We start from the raw sequence: 16569 nt of genomic DNA on the forward strand, positions 1-16569 counted from the left end.
GTTTAGTTTTATATTCTTGGTTCTTTCGGTAAAGTGACGTAGAAGGGAAATAATAAAAATAAAAAATAAAATTCTCACGATGTTTCGACTGCAACACAAGCAATCGTCATCGGGTGTGAAATCCACAGTAAGTACATTTTCTTACTGTGGATTTAAGAACATTTTAAGAAAATTTACTTACTGTGGATTTCACACCTCTCTTCTTCTTGGTTCTTTCGGTAAAGTCGCGTAGAAGGGAAATAATAAAATAATAAAAATAAATCAATTAAATAATTCTCGCGACGTTTCGGCCACAACGCAAGCAGCCGTCCCTCAGGTGAAGAACAGGTCTGTCGGAAAGACAGTGTCTGAATGAATGAAAAATATTAAATAAATGGTTTCATTCAGACGCTGTCTTTCCGACAGACCTGTTCTTCACCTGAGGACGGCTGCTTGCGTTGTGGCCGAAACGTCGTGAGAATTGTATTTTATTGTTTTATTTTTATTATTTTATTATTTCCCTTCTACGTGGTGACTTTAGCGAAAGAACCAAGAATACGGAATCCCTGCAGTTACAGAAGAAGCTTTCAATCGAAGTTTTTAGTTTTAGTTTAATTCCTGTGCTCAGAGCGGCAGCGTTCCGTGCATTCTTCTCCGTTCTCTAAGCTTTTAAAGGGCCCGCTTCAGTCACCGCTGGTTGAAACTTATTTTCTTTGGCCTTCTAAAGAATGCCGTGCTTGTGCGGGCTCTGTAGTGAGGCAGGCGTCATGGAATTCTCTGTTAGCTAATTGGGAATGTTTAACTTTTTTTTTCTATTTTAAAGGGGACTTTGGTTCAGAGTTGTGGGATGGTGCAAGGTTTTTAAATCGCCACCACTGCCACCACCACTGCCACCACCACAACTACCACCACTGCCACCACCACTGCCACTACCACCACCACTACCACCACCACTACCACCACCACTACCACTGCCACCACCACTGCCACCACCACTACCACCACTACCACCACCACCACCGCCACCACCACTACCACCACCGCCACTACCACCACTGCCACCACCACCACTACCACCACTGCCACCACCACCACTACCACCACTACCGCCACCACCACCACCACTACCACCACCACCACTACCACCGCTACCACCGCCACCACCACTACCACCACCGCCACCACCACCGCTACCACCGCCACCACTACTACCACCACCACTACCACTACCACCACCACTACCACCACCACTACCACCACCGCCACCACCACCACCGCTACCACCGCCACCACCACCACTACCACCGCTACCACCGCCACCACTACTACCACCACCACTACCACCACCACCACTGCCACCACTACCACCACTACCACCATTACCACCACCGCCACCACCGCTACCACCGCCACCACCACCGCTGCCACCACCACCGCTGCCACCACCACCACCACCACCGCCAACACCACTACCACCACGGCCACCACCGAAGACGAACAAAGTTCCCCCGTGTAGCCTTAACAGAATGTTGGGGCAAGTGCGGTGAGTGAGCACCTAATGAAGGCCGGCACGGCACACGAGGGGGGTGGGTGGGTGACCAGCACCACGCCCAACCACCCTCGTCGCCCCTAGCGGCGGTATTTACACATCGCATGAGGTTCTCACTTGAGGCTGAGTCGACCTAGGGGATGCCCCCGGACCGGTTCAGATAATTTTCACGGGTGCTGTGCGTGAGCGGGAATCGAACTCGCTACAGTACAGTGTGGTACAGTGTGTACAGTGTGCATATCTCGGTACAGTACAGTATGTAAACAACTTTTTAAAACTAAACTTTTTTTCTTATTTTACCAGGTAAGGCCCCAACTGAGGCTACATCGCTTCTTTCTGGCGATCACAAATGATAGTACTCTTTAGTTCTGTCGGGGAGACAGCGTCTGAATGGTGGTGCTCATTCAGACGCTGTCTTTCCGACAGACCTGTTCTTCACCTGAGGACGGCTGCTTGCGTCGTGGCCGAAACGTCGTGAGAATTGTATTTGATAATGTTTTATTATTTTATTTTATTACTTCCCTTCTCCATGACTTTACCGAAAGAACCAAGAAGATGAATCCCTGTAGTTACGGAAGCGTTAAATTGAAAGTTGTGGTTGTTGTGGTTGTGGTTGTTGTTGTTGTTGTGTGTGTCTCAGGACGAGAAGAAGAAGTTTGACAAGGAGAGCGACAAGTACTACACGCAGCTGGAGAAACACGTCAGCCTATCCTCCAAAAAGAAGGAAACCCTTCTCACTGAGGTCATACCACTGTGCCCCCGTCACTCCTTCACTCCTTCACTCGTTCGTTCGTTCATTCGTTCGGTCGTTGGTTCACTCACTCGTTGTTTCTCTCGGTCATTCGTCCGCTTGCGATGGACTCGCTCGTTGATTCGCACGATCGTGAGATCGGCAATTCGTCCACTTTGTCGGTTCTGGATTTTTTTTTACTTGCGTAGTAAAGTAATTGTATGTTTTCATTTGCTATACAACCAGATAATACGGCAAATCGCTAACCTTAAACGCCCAGTCGTTCGTAAAAGTTGAAGGTGGTATAGTACTATAGTAATAGAGCAAGTGCAGAATCACTGAACTGGAATTTTTCGATTTAAAGCTTCTTTCGTGACTGCAGGGATTCATCTTCTTGGTTCTTTCGGTAAAGTCACGTAGAAGGGAAGTAATAAAATAATAAAAATAAAACGTAATAAAATACAATTCTCACGACGTTTCGGCCACAACGCAAGCAGCCGTCCTCAGGTGAAGAACAGGTCTGTCGGAAAGACAGCGTCTGAATGAATGAAAAATATTAAATAAATGGGTTCATTCAGACGCTGTCTTTCCGACAGACCTGGTCTTCTTCACCTGAGGACGGCTGCTTGCGTTGTGGCCGAAACGTCGTGAGAATTGTATTTTATTATGTTTATTTTTATTATTTTATTACTTCCCTTCTACGTGACTTTACCGAAAGAACCAAGAAGATGATTCTGGAATTACTTGGCCCGCTCGTTTGTTGAGATTCATTCGCCCGTCCGCTGAGTCGCTCGCTCAAGTTCGCCGTTTTCGTTCATTCCCTATTCGTTCATTTGTCTTCATTCTCTCGGTCACAATCACAAAGACAAGTTTCAAGTTTCATTTATTAGGTAGAGAGCCCTGTGAGCCATTCGGCTCTTGAATCGGGTGCAACCGCAACAAACAAAAAAACAAAAACATGAACAAAAAACATCTTAAAGTGAATATGTGACTGAGTGCGAACAGAAAATCCGAGAAAAGACAGCAAAATATTGCAGAAAAAGCACCGTACACCAACGCTGTGTGCAAAAATCCCAGTGGGATGCAAGTCAAACAACAACAACAACAACCACAAGACAACTTAGATCAAGGCCAACAGTCTAGCTCTGTACTACAACAACACAAACATGGCCAAACCGAAAAACTTTTCAAAAATCACCAAAATAAAGCCATGAAAGCAATGAAACAGCAGTGATCATAGGAACTGTGATCGAATTTTCACAATAAACGACTCAAACAACATGTACCACCAGAACCCTGCAGCCACAGCTGGCTGCATGAGTCACTCCACAGCAGTAGGAGCACCAGTCGGAGTGTCAACATTTTTCAATGCACCTGTATAGCCTCAACAGGCTGTAGGGGCAAGTGCTGTTAGCGAGCACCTATGAAGGCCGGCACGGCATGCGAGGGGGTGGGTGGCCAGCACCACTCACTCACACAGACACACACAAAGACAAAGATCCCCCAAATAGCCTTCAACAGACTGTAGGGGCAAGTGCTGTTAGCGAGCAGCACCTATGAAGGCCGGCACGGCACACGAGGGGGTGGGTGGGTGGCTAGCACCACGCCCGGCCGCCTTTGTCTCCCCAGTGGCGATGTTTACACACAGACACACACGTACACGTGCAGACAGACACACACATCTACCTAGACACACAACAACAACAACAACAACCGCCATTCGCCACTAAGTGGCGGTGACGTCACCACGGCGCTTGTGCCAGGCCATGTGCACTTGGAAGGCCACGGGAAGTATCGAACGCCCGCTGGCGGGAGGTCACGGGACAGACCCAGCAGGTGCCACGGGTTGACTGCCTGAGACAGACACACACACACCTCTACAAAGATGCATGATGTGTTTGCCAGTGTACTTTAGCCTGTACGGTAATGTCATGATTGAACTTGTACTTTGAACGAGGCCCTGTCTGTACACGCTCACACCCATACATTCCTACGTACAGAGACAAATACAAAGATCCCCCATATAGCCTTAATAGACTGTTGGGGAAAGTGCTGTAAGTGGTTAGCACCCATGGAGGTCAATGAGAACACCACGCTCAGCCACCTTTGTCTCCCCAGTGGCGATGTTTACACACCGCACCAGGGTATCTTCATCTTGGTTCTTTCGGTAAAGTCACGTAGAATGGAAATAAAAAATAAAACATTATAAAATACAATTCTCACGACGTTTCGGCCACAACGCAAGCAGCCGTCCTCAGGTGAAGAACAGGTCTGTCGGAAAGACAGCGTCTGAATGGCTCATTCAGACGCTGTCTTTCCGACATCTGTTCTGAGCCATTCAGAGTCTGTCTTTCCGACAGACCTGTTCATTCAGACGCTGTCTTTCCAACAGACCTGTTCATTCAGACGCTGTCTTTCCGACAGACCTGTTCATTCAGACGCTGTCTTTCCAACAGACCTGTTCACTCAGACGCTGTCTTTCCGACAGACCTGCTCTTCACCTGAGGACGGCTGCTTGCGTTGTGGCCGAAACGTCGTGAGAATTGTATTTTATCATGTTTTATGTTTATTATTTGATTATTTCCCTTCTACGTGACTTTACCGAAAGAACCAAGAAGATGAATCCCTGCAGTCACGAAAGAAGCTTTAAATCGAAATTCGCACCAGGGGTACTTGAGGCTGAGTCGACCTAAGGGGGAGACGCAGGACCGGTGCAGACATTTAACCGGGTATCGAACTCGGGCTTTGTAGGGCGTGGCACGCAAACCGCTGCACCACCGCTCCCTTCCCCCATATAACAAAGACAAAGATCCCCTGTATAGCCTGTAACAGACTGTAGGGGCAAGTTCTGTTAGCGAGCACCTATGAAGGCCGGAACGGCACACGAGGGGGTGGGTGGCCAGCACCACGCCCGGCCGCCTTTGTCTCCCTAGCGGCGATGTTTACACACCGCACCAGGTACTCGTTTGAGGCTGAGTCGACCTAGGGGAAGGCCCAGGACCGGTTCAGATAATCGTCACTGGGTGTTGGCCGTGAGCGGGAATCGAACCCGGGTCGCCGGGTTCGTAGCGCAGCGTGGCGCTAACCGCTGCACCACCGCTCCCCCCCCCTCCTCCCATATATACACGCTGACACGTACACATTCGCAGTGACAGAGGCACACGTGACCACAAAGTTCCGGCAGAATCTTGTAACGTTATTGCCCCCCCGACGTTGGCAAACATTAACCAGGTTTCAGTCTTCACAGTCGAGGTGGGGGTAGGGGCGATGTTTGCTTATTGGCACTCTGTACGACATTCTACAATGCGTTACTTATTTTATACACTCCAGAGGGCGATGATGATGCTGCTGATTATGAGCACGGTTAGCTATGTACGTTGCGAAAGAAGTTGAACGTACATCCAAGGCTGCTGTTTATGACGTTGACAATATTATTGATCGTGGTGGATGATGCTGATGATCGTAATCTGCTGATGCTGCCGATTTTAATATTATCGATGCTGATGGTGATGATGATAATTTTGCTGATGACGATGATTGTGATGGTGGTACCATTGATGATGATTGTGATGAGTGGGATGCTGATGTTGGTACCGCTGATGCTGTTGCCGCTGCTGATGATAATATTGATGGTGATGGGCAATGGGTAATCCAGCAGACGATTGACCATTTGGTGGTGGCCCCTCACACTGACTGATGCCCCCCAACCTGAAAATGTGTGTCTGCGTGTGTCTGTCTGTGGGTGTGTCCATCTGCGTGCGCCTGCGTGTGTCTCTGCGTGTGTCTGTGTGTGTCTCTGCGTGTGTCTCTGCGTGTGTCTGTGTGTGTCTCTGCGTGTGTCTCTGCGTGTGTCTGTGTGTGTCTCTGCGTGTGTCTCTGCGTGTGTCTGTGTGTGTCTCTGCGTGTGTCTGTGTGTGTCTCTGCGTGTGTCTCTGCGTGTGTCTGTGTGTGTCTCTGCGTGTGTCTCTGCGTGTGTCTGTGTGTGTCTCTGCCTGCGTGTGTCTGTGTGCGTCTTTGCCTGTATGTGTCTGCGTGTGTCTGTGCGTGTCTCTGCGTGTGTCTGTGTGTGTCTGTGCGTGTGTCTGTGTGTGTCTGTGTGTGTCTGCCTGCGTGTGTCTGTGTGTGTCTGTGTGCGTCTGCGTGCGTCTGTGTGTGTCTCTGCGTGCGTCTGTGTGTGTGTCTGTGTGTGTCTGCGTGTGTGTCTGCGTGTGTGTCTCTGCGTGTGTCTCTGCGTGTGTCTGTGCGTGTGTGTTTGCGTGTGTGTTTGCGCGTGTGTGTCTGCGTGTGTGTCTCTGCGTGTGTGTCTGCGTGTGTGTCTCTGCGTGTGTCTCTGCGTGTGTCTCTGCGTGTGTCTCTGCGTGTGTCTCTGCTTGTGTCTGTGTGTGTATCTGCCTGCGTGCGTCTGTGTGTCTCTGCGTGTCTCTGCGTGCGTCTGCTGTGCAGGCCGACACGCAGCTGGAGGTGACACGGAGGCACTTCAACGAGGTCTCGCTGCAGTACGTGTGCAAGGTGCAGGAGGTGCAGGAGCGCAAGAAGTTTGAGTTTGTGGAGCCGGTGAGGTTGTCGTCGTCGTCATCGTCATCATCGTCACCATCGTGGACTTAATGATCATCATCAGCGTTGTCATCGTCATCAGCATCATCGCCATCGTCATGGTCATCATCATCATCAGCGTTGTCATCATCATCATCGCCATCGTCATGATCTTTATCATCAGCGTTGTCATCATCATCATCGCCATCGTCATGATCATCATCATCAGCGTTGTCATCGTCTTGGGCATCGGTATCAACGTCGGCATCATGGATTTAATCGTCGTCGGTGTTGTCATCATCATCATCGCCATCGTCATGATCATCATCATCAGCGTTGTCATCGCCATGATCATCATCATCATCATCAGTGTCGTCATTGTCTGCATCATACTCTTAGGTTTTTCCGGTAAAGTCACCAGGTAGGTAAAAACATTAAAATTAATAAAAGTAAAATAAAATAAAAATCACAGCCACGACAGCTGTATCAAGTAAATTTACTTGATACAGCTGTCGTGGCTGTGACGGTTCCACCTGAAGACGGAAGCTTGTGTTGCCTCCGAAACGTCGTGATTTTTATTTTATTTTACTTTTATTAATTTTTATGTTTTTACCTACCTGGTGACTTTACCGGAAAAACTTAAGAATATGTCTCCATCATCATCATCATTGGTGTTGTCATCATCATCATCGTCATCATCGGTGTTGTCTTCATCATCATCGTCATCATCGGTGTTGCCTTCATCATCATCGTCATCATCGGTGTTGCCTTCATCATCATCGTCATCATCGGTGTTGCCTTCATCATCATCGTCATCATCGGTGTTGTCTTCATCATCATCGTCATCATCGGTGTTGTCTTCATCATCATCGTCATCATCGGTGTTGCCTTCATCATCATCGTCATCATCGGTGTTGCCTTCATCATCATCGTCATCATTGGTGTTGTCTTCATCATCATCGTCATCATTGGTGTTGTCTTCATCATCATCGTCATCATTGGTGTTGCCTTCATCATCATCGTCATCATCGGTGTTGCCTTCATCATCATCGTCATCATCGGTGTTGCCTTCATCATCATCGTCATCATCGGTGTTGTCTTCATCATCATCGTCATCATCGGTGTTGCCTTCATCATCATCGTCATCATTGGTGTTGTCTTCATCATCATCGTCATCATCGGTGTTGCCTTCATCATCATCGTCATCATCGGTGTTGCCTTCATCATCATCGTCATCATCGGTGTTGCCTTCATCATCATCGTCATCATTGGTGTTGTCTTCATCATCATCGTCATCATCGGTGTTGCCTTCATCATCATCGTCATCATCGGTGTTGCCTTCATCATCATCGTCATCATTGGTGTTGTCTTCATCATCATCGTCATCATCGGTGTTGCCTTCATCATCATCGTCATCATCGGTGTTGTCTTCATCATCATCGTCATCATCGGTGTTGCCTTCATCATCATCGTCATCATTGGTGTTGTCTTCATCATCATCGTCATCATCGGTGTTGTCTTCATCATCATCATTGGTGTTGTCTTCATCATCATCATCATCATCGGTGTTGTCTTCATCATCATCATCATCATCGGTGTTGTCTTCATCATCATCATCATCGGTGTTGCCTTCATCATCATCGTCATCATCGGTGTTGTCTTCATCATCATCATTGGTGTTGTCTTCATCATCATCATCATCGGTGTTGTCTTCATCATCATCATCATCATCGGTGTTGTCTTCATCATCATCATCATCATCGGTGTTGTCTTCATCATCATCATCATCATCGGTGTTGTCTTCATCATCATCATCATCATCGGTGTTGTCTTCATCATCATCATCATCGGTGTTGTCTTCATCATCATCATCATTGGTGTTGTCTTCATCATCATCATCATCGGTGTTGTCTTCATCATCATCATCGGTGTTGTCTTCATCATCATCATCATCATCGGTGTTGTCTTCATCATCATCATCATCATCGGTGTTGCCTTCATCATCATCATCATCGGTGTTGTCTTCATCATCATCGTCATCATCGGTGTTGTCTTCATCATCATCATCATCGGTGTTGTCTTCATCATCATCGTCATCATCGGTGTTGTCTTCATCATCATCATCATCGGTGTTGTCTTCATCATCATCATCGGTGTTGTCTTCATCATCATCATCATTGGTGTTGTCATCGTCATCATCGGTGTTGTCTTCATCATCATCATCATCGGTGTTGTCTTCATCATCATCGTCATCATCGGTGTTGTCTTCATCATCATCATCATTGGTGTTGTCATCGTCATCATCGGTGTTGTCTTCATCATCATCGTCATCATCGGTGTTGTCTTCATCATCATCGTCATCATCGGTGTTGTCTTCATCATCATCATCATCGGTGTTGTCTTCATCATCATCGTCATCATCGGTGTTGTCTTCATCATCATCGTCATCATCGGTGTTGTCTTCATCATCATCATCATCGGTGTTGTCTTCATCATCATCGTCATCATCGGTGTTGTCTTCATCATCATCGTCATCATCGGTGTTGTCTTCATCATCATCGTCATCATCGGTGTTGTCTTCATCATCATCATCATCGGTGTTGTCTTCATCATCATCGTCATCATCGGTGTTGTCTTCATCATCATCGTCATCATCGGTGTTGTCTTCATCATCATCATCATCATCGGTGTTGTCTTCATCATCATCGTCATCATCGGTGTTGTCTTCATCATCATCGTCATCATCGGTGTTGCCTTCATCATCATCGTAGCCGTGTGTAAGGTCCTTCCATCCCTCCCCCCCTCCCCGTGTCTTCCCCTCTCACAGCTGCTGGCATTTCTCCAGGGTCTCTTCACGTTCTACCACCAGGGCTACGAGCTCGCCAAGGAGTTCCACCACTACCAGCACTTCCTGCAGGGCAACATCCAGAACGTGAGGACGCGTGCCACCTACACAGCCGTCGATACGCCCGGCACGATGATCATCATCACCACCATCACCATCATTAGCACCATCATCATCATCATCATCTTCTTCATCATCACCACCATCACCATCATTAGCACCATCATCATCATCATCTTCTTCATCATCACCACCACCATCATCATCATCCACCACCATCACCACCATCATCACCATCACTACCCATCACCACCATCATCATCACCTCCACCATTATCATTACCATTATCATCACCACCACTATCATCATCATCATCCACCACCATCATCATCACCTCCAACACCACCATCTTCATCACCACCACCACCATCATCCTCATCATCATCCTCATCACCACCATCATCACCACCATCATCACCACTACCATCATCATCATCATCCATCACCACCATCATCACCATCATCATCAATTACCACCATCATCATCATCACCACCATCTTCATCAGCACCGCCACCATCACCAACATTATAATCATCCACCACCATCACCACCACTACCACCATCATCCTCATCACCACCACCACCATCATCATCATCACCACCACCACCATCCTCACCACCACCATCACCACCACCACCACCATCACCACCACCAGCCCACGTTGCTCTCGGCGTATCTTGTCATCAGCGACGTGGCTATCGCTCAACAAAGTGGCTTATCAGGAGCCAAATAATCTCAATAGGTGTTCGCCAACAAGCCCCCGCCCCCCCCCCCCTTGCCTCTTCAGTCTGCGAGACTACCCAGGGGATCTTTGTCTTGTTGTTATTGTTGTTGTTTTGGCCTGGTGGGATGGCGATGGTGTAGTTGTATTTGTTTGTGTTTGAGTGATTCCTTTAACATTCTTGCACTTTGCACGTCTGTCGTGCTTTCGTGTTGTGTCTGTTGTCGTGGCGTTCTTACCCCGTGCCCCTCCCGGACATCTGTCAGAAAGAGCTTTACGGCTCATCGGATTTCCTCGCGGTGTGTGAACAATTGTTTTGGTTCTGTTTGTCGTCCGTCGGTGTAGACGCGGGAGCGCTTTGAGAGCACGCGCTCCGAGGTGGAGCAGCTGATGCAGAAGATGAACACCTCGTTCGGAGCGCGCGTCCCCCAGAACCCGTTCGCTATCGAGGGCTACCTCTTCATGCTGGAGAAACGTACGTCAGCGCAGGAGTTTGCTCACTCGCTCGCTCAATCACCCAGTCACCCATTCACTCGCCCAGTCACTCGCCCAGTCACTCACCCACTCACTCACCCAATCACTCACCCAATCACTCACCCAGTTACTCACCCAATCACTCACCCAGTTACTCACCCAATCACTCACCCAATCACTCACCCAATCACTCACCCAATCACTCACCCAGTTACTCACCCAATCACTCACCCAATCACTCACTCACCCACTCACTCAATCACTAACTCACCCACACACCCACTCACTCACCCAATCACTCACTCACCCACTCACTCAATCACTCACTCACCCACTCACTCACCCACTCACTCACCCAGTCACTCACCCACTCACTCACCCAATAACTCACCCACCCAATGACTCACCCACTCACTCACTCACCCACTCACCCAATCACTCACCCAATCACCCACCCAATCACCCACTCATCCAATCACCCAATCACCCAATCACTCACCCAATCACCCACCCACTCACCCAATCACTCACCCACCCAATGACTCACCCAATCACTCACCCACTCACCCAATCACTCACTCACTCACCCACTCACTCACCCACTCACCCAATCACCCACTCACCCAATCACCCACCCAATGACTCACCCACTCACCCACCCGACTTCTTTGGCTTTGTTCTTTGCTCCATATCACCCAGTACACAGACAAGGCCATGAGGGAGGCTGTAGCTCTGGTGTAGGCAAGTCGGCTTCAAGGACTGCATCACGTGACATTAGTAACAAACAAAGTGTTTTCTTCTTCTCTGCTCCTATTGGAGTTGCTATCCGGTCTAACGCCGGAGCAGACACTGTAGCTCTGGTGGAGACCCATGGTTTCAAGGACGGTGGTTGCGTGATTTCATCAAAGCGTCTTTTAAAATCCTTTATATTAAGTTCGCTTGCTTGCCTGCTTGCTTGCTTGCGCGCTTACGACCGTGCAAATCTTTCCGTCGTTTTTTAACCCACTTCCCGTGATCCAATCGAGCTGACATTTTGCACACAGACTCGTTGTGCGTGACAATTAATTTTCGTGAATTTTTTCCAAAATGTTACACTTTTTAGGACGAAAAATTATATGTAATTACCAATTGCTTAATGGTGGCAGGCAATCATCTGACCCATAGGTGGCAGCCATCTCAAGCCAGAGGACGAGAGGACTCTAGCCGCCACGCATATAAAGGATTTATAGTGAAAAACGTTGTTTTTACGGGTTAATTGCATTGTCCTCGCACTGTTGTTCGCCTTTCGGCGTTCTCCGCGCTAACCCTGGTGAGACGAGGCCTTCTGGGAAACTGTCTCTGTTTATTTTTATTATTGTATTACTTCCCTTCTACGTGACTTTACCGAGAGAACCAAGAAGATGAATCCCTGCAGTCACGAAAGAAGCTTTAAATCGAAATTTGTCTCTGTCTACTTGGTGTTTGAGCATCTTAACTCCTCACTTTGTTCTTGCTGGAGATGATATGAAGCCCATTTTGTTATATATATAAACATCTCCGTATATTTTTCGATTTAAAGCTTTCGTGACTGCAGGGATTCATCTTCTTGGTTCTTTCGGTAAAGTCACGTAGAAGGGAAATAATAAAATAAAAATAAAACATAATACAATAATTCTCACGACGTTTCGGCCACAACGCAAGCGGCCGTCCTCAGGTGTTTGAAAGGCAAAGTTGTGATTATGTGCGTCTGTTCAAAATGTTTAGCGTACTTCCCGACATGCAACTTGAAATTTGTCATGTGGGTACTTTCCAGACTATCTACCTTGAGACACACGCACACACGCACGTAGCCTTGAGACACGGACAAATGTTGTGAGCTACCCCTCTCCCTCCCTCCCTCCCTACCCCCCCACTATGCCGGCAGGTCACTTTGGCTCCGCGTGGGTGAAGCACTACTGCTGCTACAGCAAGAACACGGGCTACTTCTCCATGCTTGCCTACGACCCGAAGCCGACCGGGAAGCTGGTAAAACACCGCTCCCTCACCCCCACGGGACCAAGCGCGCACGAGTTAGGCGAGCGGCGAGTCTGCGTGAGCGTGGGGTGCGCACGGAGGGTTATAGGATGTGGTAGGTACGCACTGCGTGTGTGTGTCTGCGTGCGTGTGTGTGTGTGTGTGTCTGCGTGCGTGCGTGTGTGTGTGTGTCTGCGTGCGTGTGTGTGTCTGCGTGCGTGTGTGCGTGTGTGTGTCTGCGTGCGTGCGTGTGTGTGTGTGTCTGCGTGCGTGTGTGTGTCTGCGTGCGTGTGTGCGTGTGTGTGTCTGCGTGCGTGTGTGCGTGTGTGTGTGTGTGTCTGCGTGCGTGCGTGTGTGTGTCTGCGTGCGTGTGTGTGTGTGTCTGCGTGCGTGCGTGTGTGTCTGCGTGCGTGCGTGTGTGTGTGTGCGTGCGTGTAGTGTAGCGGTTAGCGCCACGCTGCGCTACGAACCCGGCAAGTTCGATTCCCGCTCGCGGCCAACGCCACCGGTGACGATTATCTGAACCGGTCCTGGGCCTCGCCTAGGTCGGCTCAGCCTCGAATGAGTACCTGTTGCAGTGGTGTGTAAACATCGCCACTACCATGTGTGACGTCGCCCTCCAACCACAACGGAGGGCGACTAAAATGCACCTAGCCTGGCACAGTAGGGGGCACAGGTGGTGCATCTGCCAGTAGCCATCTCAGTCGGTCGACCCGTGGCACCTGCTGGGTCTGCCCCGTGACCTCCTGCACCTAGCCTGGCACAGTAGGGGGCACAGGTGTTGCATCTGCCAGTAGCCATCTCAGTCAGTCGACCCGTGGCACCTGCTGGGTCTGTCCCGTGACCTCCTGCACCTAGCCTGGCACAGTTGGGGGCACAGGTGGTGCATCTGCCAGTAGCCATCTCAGTCAGTCGACCCGTGGCACCTGCTGGGTCTGTCCCGTGACCTCCTGCACCTAGCCTGGCACAGTTGGGGGCACAGGTGGTGCATCTGCCAGTAGCCATCTCAGTCGGTCGACCCGTGGCACCTTCTGGGTCTGTCCCGTGAGCTTGTCAGCAGCGAGAGCCTTCGACAACTTCACGTGGCCTCAAGTGCACCTAGCCTGGCACAGGCGCCGTAGTGATGTCACCGTCACTTAGTGGCGAATGTTGTTGTTGTGTGTGACTTTGTGTGGGGGGGGAGCGGTCGTGTAGCGGTTAGCGCTACGAACCCGGCGACCCGGGTTCCATTCCCGCTCACGGTCAACACCACCGGTGACGATTGTCTGCACCGGTCCTGGGCATCCCCTAGGTCGGCTCAGCCTTCGTGTGTCGGTGCTGTTTGCTATCAGCGCTTGCCCCTACAAGTCCGCTAAATTTCGATTTAAAGCGTCTTTCGTGACTGCAGGGATTCATCTTCTTGGTTCTTTCGGTAAAGTCGCCACGTAGAAGGGAAGTAATAAAATAATAAAAATAAAACATAATAAAATACAATTCTCACGACGTTTCGGCCACAACGCAAGCAGCCGTCCTCAGGTGAAGACCAGGTCTGTCGAGGCGACAGCGTCTGAATGAAACAGCACACGCGCTTGGAGCGTGTATATAAGCTGGGTTGGAAGGGGGGAAGAAAGGGGGAGCCTTTAAAAAAGAATATGCATATCAAGAGGAATTTAGCATATTTATGGGAAATGCAGGTATGTGATTAGTACTGCTTATGCCCGTGCATTATGCAGGATTAGCAGCATCAAAGGGAGGGGGATATGGGAAATACAGGTGTGTGATTAGTACTACTTATGCCCGTGCATTATGCAGGATTAGCAGCATCAAAGGGAGGGGGATATGGGAAATACAGGTATGCGATTAGTACTACTTATGCCCGTGCATTATGCAGGATTAGCAGCATCAAAGGGAGGGGATATGGGAAATACAGGTATGTGAATAGTACTACTCATGCCCGTGCATTATGCAGGATTACCGCTAAGGCTACACGCGTTGGCGGTGGTGGTGGTGGTGGGTCTCTGTGTCTCCGCGTGTCAGAACGGACTGGTGTTGAGTCCGCAAGGAGAGCGGGACTCGTTCCAGCTCAAATCGTGCGTGCGGCGAAAAACCGACTCCATCGAGAAACGCTTTTGCTTCGACATCGAGGCCATCGACAGGTCGGAGGCTTGCGGCACCTGACACACGCGTGGCACACGTGACATGTGACATGTGACGACACCTGACACACGCGTGGCACACGGGACACGTGACATGTGACATGTGACGACAGCTGGCACGCGGGACATTGGGCGCGCAACATGGGAAATGCGATGTGGGACACATGACATGTGACATGTGACACGGGACATGGGACATGGGACAAGGAACATAGGACATGTAGCATGTGATGTGACATGAGGCACGCAACATCCAACACTTTTGCTGCTGCTGCTGATGATGATGTTGCATATAATGCTGCTGCTGATGATGGATGTTGTTTAGAATGTCGATGATGCTGATAATGTTACCGGCATTGATAATGCCGCCGCTGCTGCTGCTGCTGCTGATGATGATGATGATAAGATGATGCTACTTAAGACGATGGCGATGCTGCTGCTGATGATGATGCTAAATCAGACGATGCTGCTGCTGATGCTGCTGCTGCTGATGATGATGATGCTACTTAAGACGATGGCGATGCTGCTGCTGATGATGATGCTACATCAGACGATGCTGCTGCTGTTGCTGCTGATGATGCTTCTTAAGACGATGGCAATGCTGCTGCTACTGATGATGATGACGATGACGACGATGACGACGATGACCGTGATGCCGATGCCTTGCAGACCAACCATCATGACCCTGCAGGCACCCTCGGAGGATGAGCGCAAGTTGTGGATGGAAGCGATGGATGGCAAAGAGCCCGTGAGTCGCGCCCCACGGAGAGACACTGAGGCAGAAATTACACATTCCTCTGACGGGGGACAGGACATCCAAATCTACGCCTGCTGCTGTGTATTTGGAGTTTGCGTGTCTCTCTCTCTGTGGTGAGATGTTAACTACCTCGCCTGGTCTACAGGAGGTCGTGGGTTCGATCCCGACCCTGACGCCTGCTGCTGTATATTTGGAGTTTGCGTGTCTCTCTCTCTCACCGTGGTCGCGTAGAATGTTTGACCATGAATCACATTGGCTTTGTGTGTTTCTACGTGAGTCTATGGGTCTCTCTGTGAGTCTATGGGTCTCTGTGTGAGTCTATGGGTCTCTGTGTGAGTCTGTGGGTCTCTGTGTGAGTCTATGGGTCTCTGTGTGAGTCTATGGGTCTCTGTGTGAGTCTATGGGTCTCTGTGTGAGTCTGTGGGTCTCTGTGTGAGTCTATGGGTCTCTGTGTGAGTCTATGGGTCTCTGTGTGAGTCTGTGGGTCTCTGTGTGAGTCTATGGGTCTCTGTGTGAGTCTATGGGTCTCTCTGTGAGTCTATGGGTCTCTGTGTGAGTCTATGGGTCTCTGTGTGAGTCTATGGGTCTCTGTGTGAGTCTGTGGGTCTCTGTGTGAGTCTATGGGTCTCTGTGCGAGTCTATGGGTCTCTGTGCGAGTCTATGGGTCTCTGTGCGAGTCTATGTGTCTCTGTGCGAGTCTATGGGTCTCTGTGTGAGTCTATCGGTCTCTGTGTGAGCCTGTGGGTCTTTGTGTGAGTCTGTGGGTCTCTGTGTGAGTCTGTGGGTGTCT

At 49.5% G+C, this 16569-nt stretch overlaps 1 protein-coding gene across 4 annotated transcripts in view; it reads left to right on the top strand.

Annotated features, from left to right (window-relative positions):
- LOC144950998 (rho GTPase-activating protein 26-like) overlaps positions 1-16569 on the top strand; it is a 106209-nt gene that overhangs the window by 65083 nt on the left and 24557 nt on the right. For all 4 annotated transcript variants that reach the window (XM_078881212.1, XM_078881213.1, XM_078881214.1 and 1 more), the window contains exons 6-12: positions 2169-2270; positions 6702-6812; positions 9619-9723; positions 10767-10896; positions 12799-12899; positions 14904-15022; positions 15692-15770. In XM_078881212.1, coding sequence (XP_078737338.1) covers positions 2169-2270; positions 6702-6812; positions 9619-9723; positions 10767-10896; positions 12799-12899; positions 14904-15022; positions 15692-15770 — 747 coding nt within the window. The remainder of the gene's footprint in view (positions 1-2168; positions 2271-6701; positions 6813-9618; positions 9724-10766; positions 10897-12798; positions 12900-14903; positions 15023-15691; positions 15771-16569) is intronic.

This window comes from Lampetra fluviatilis, chromosome 60 (assembly GCF_964198595.1).
Source record: "Lampetra fluviatilis chromosome 60, kcLamFluv1.1, whole genome shotgun sequence".
Taxonomy (NCBI): domain Eukaryota; kingdom Metazoa; phylum Chordata; class Hyperoartia; order Petromyzontiformes; family Petromyzontidae; genus Lampetra; species Lampetra fluviatilis.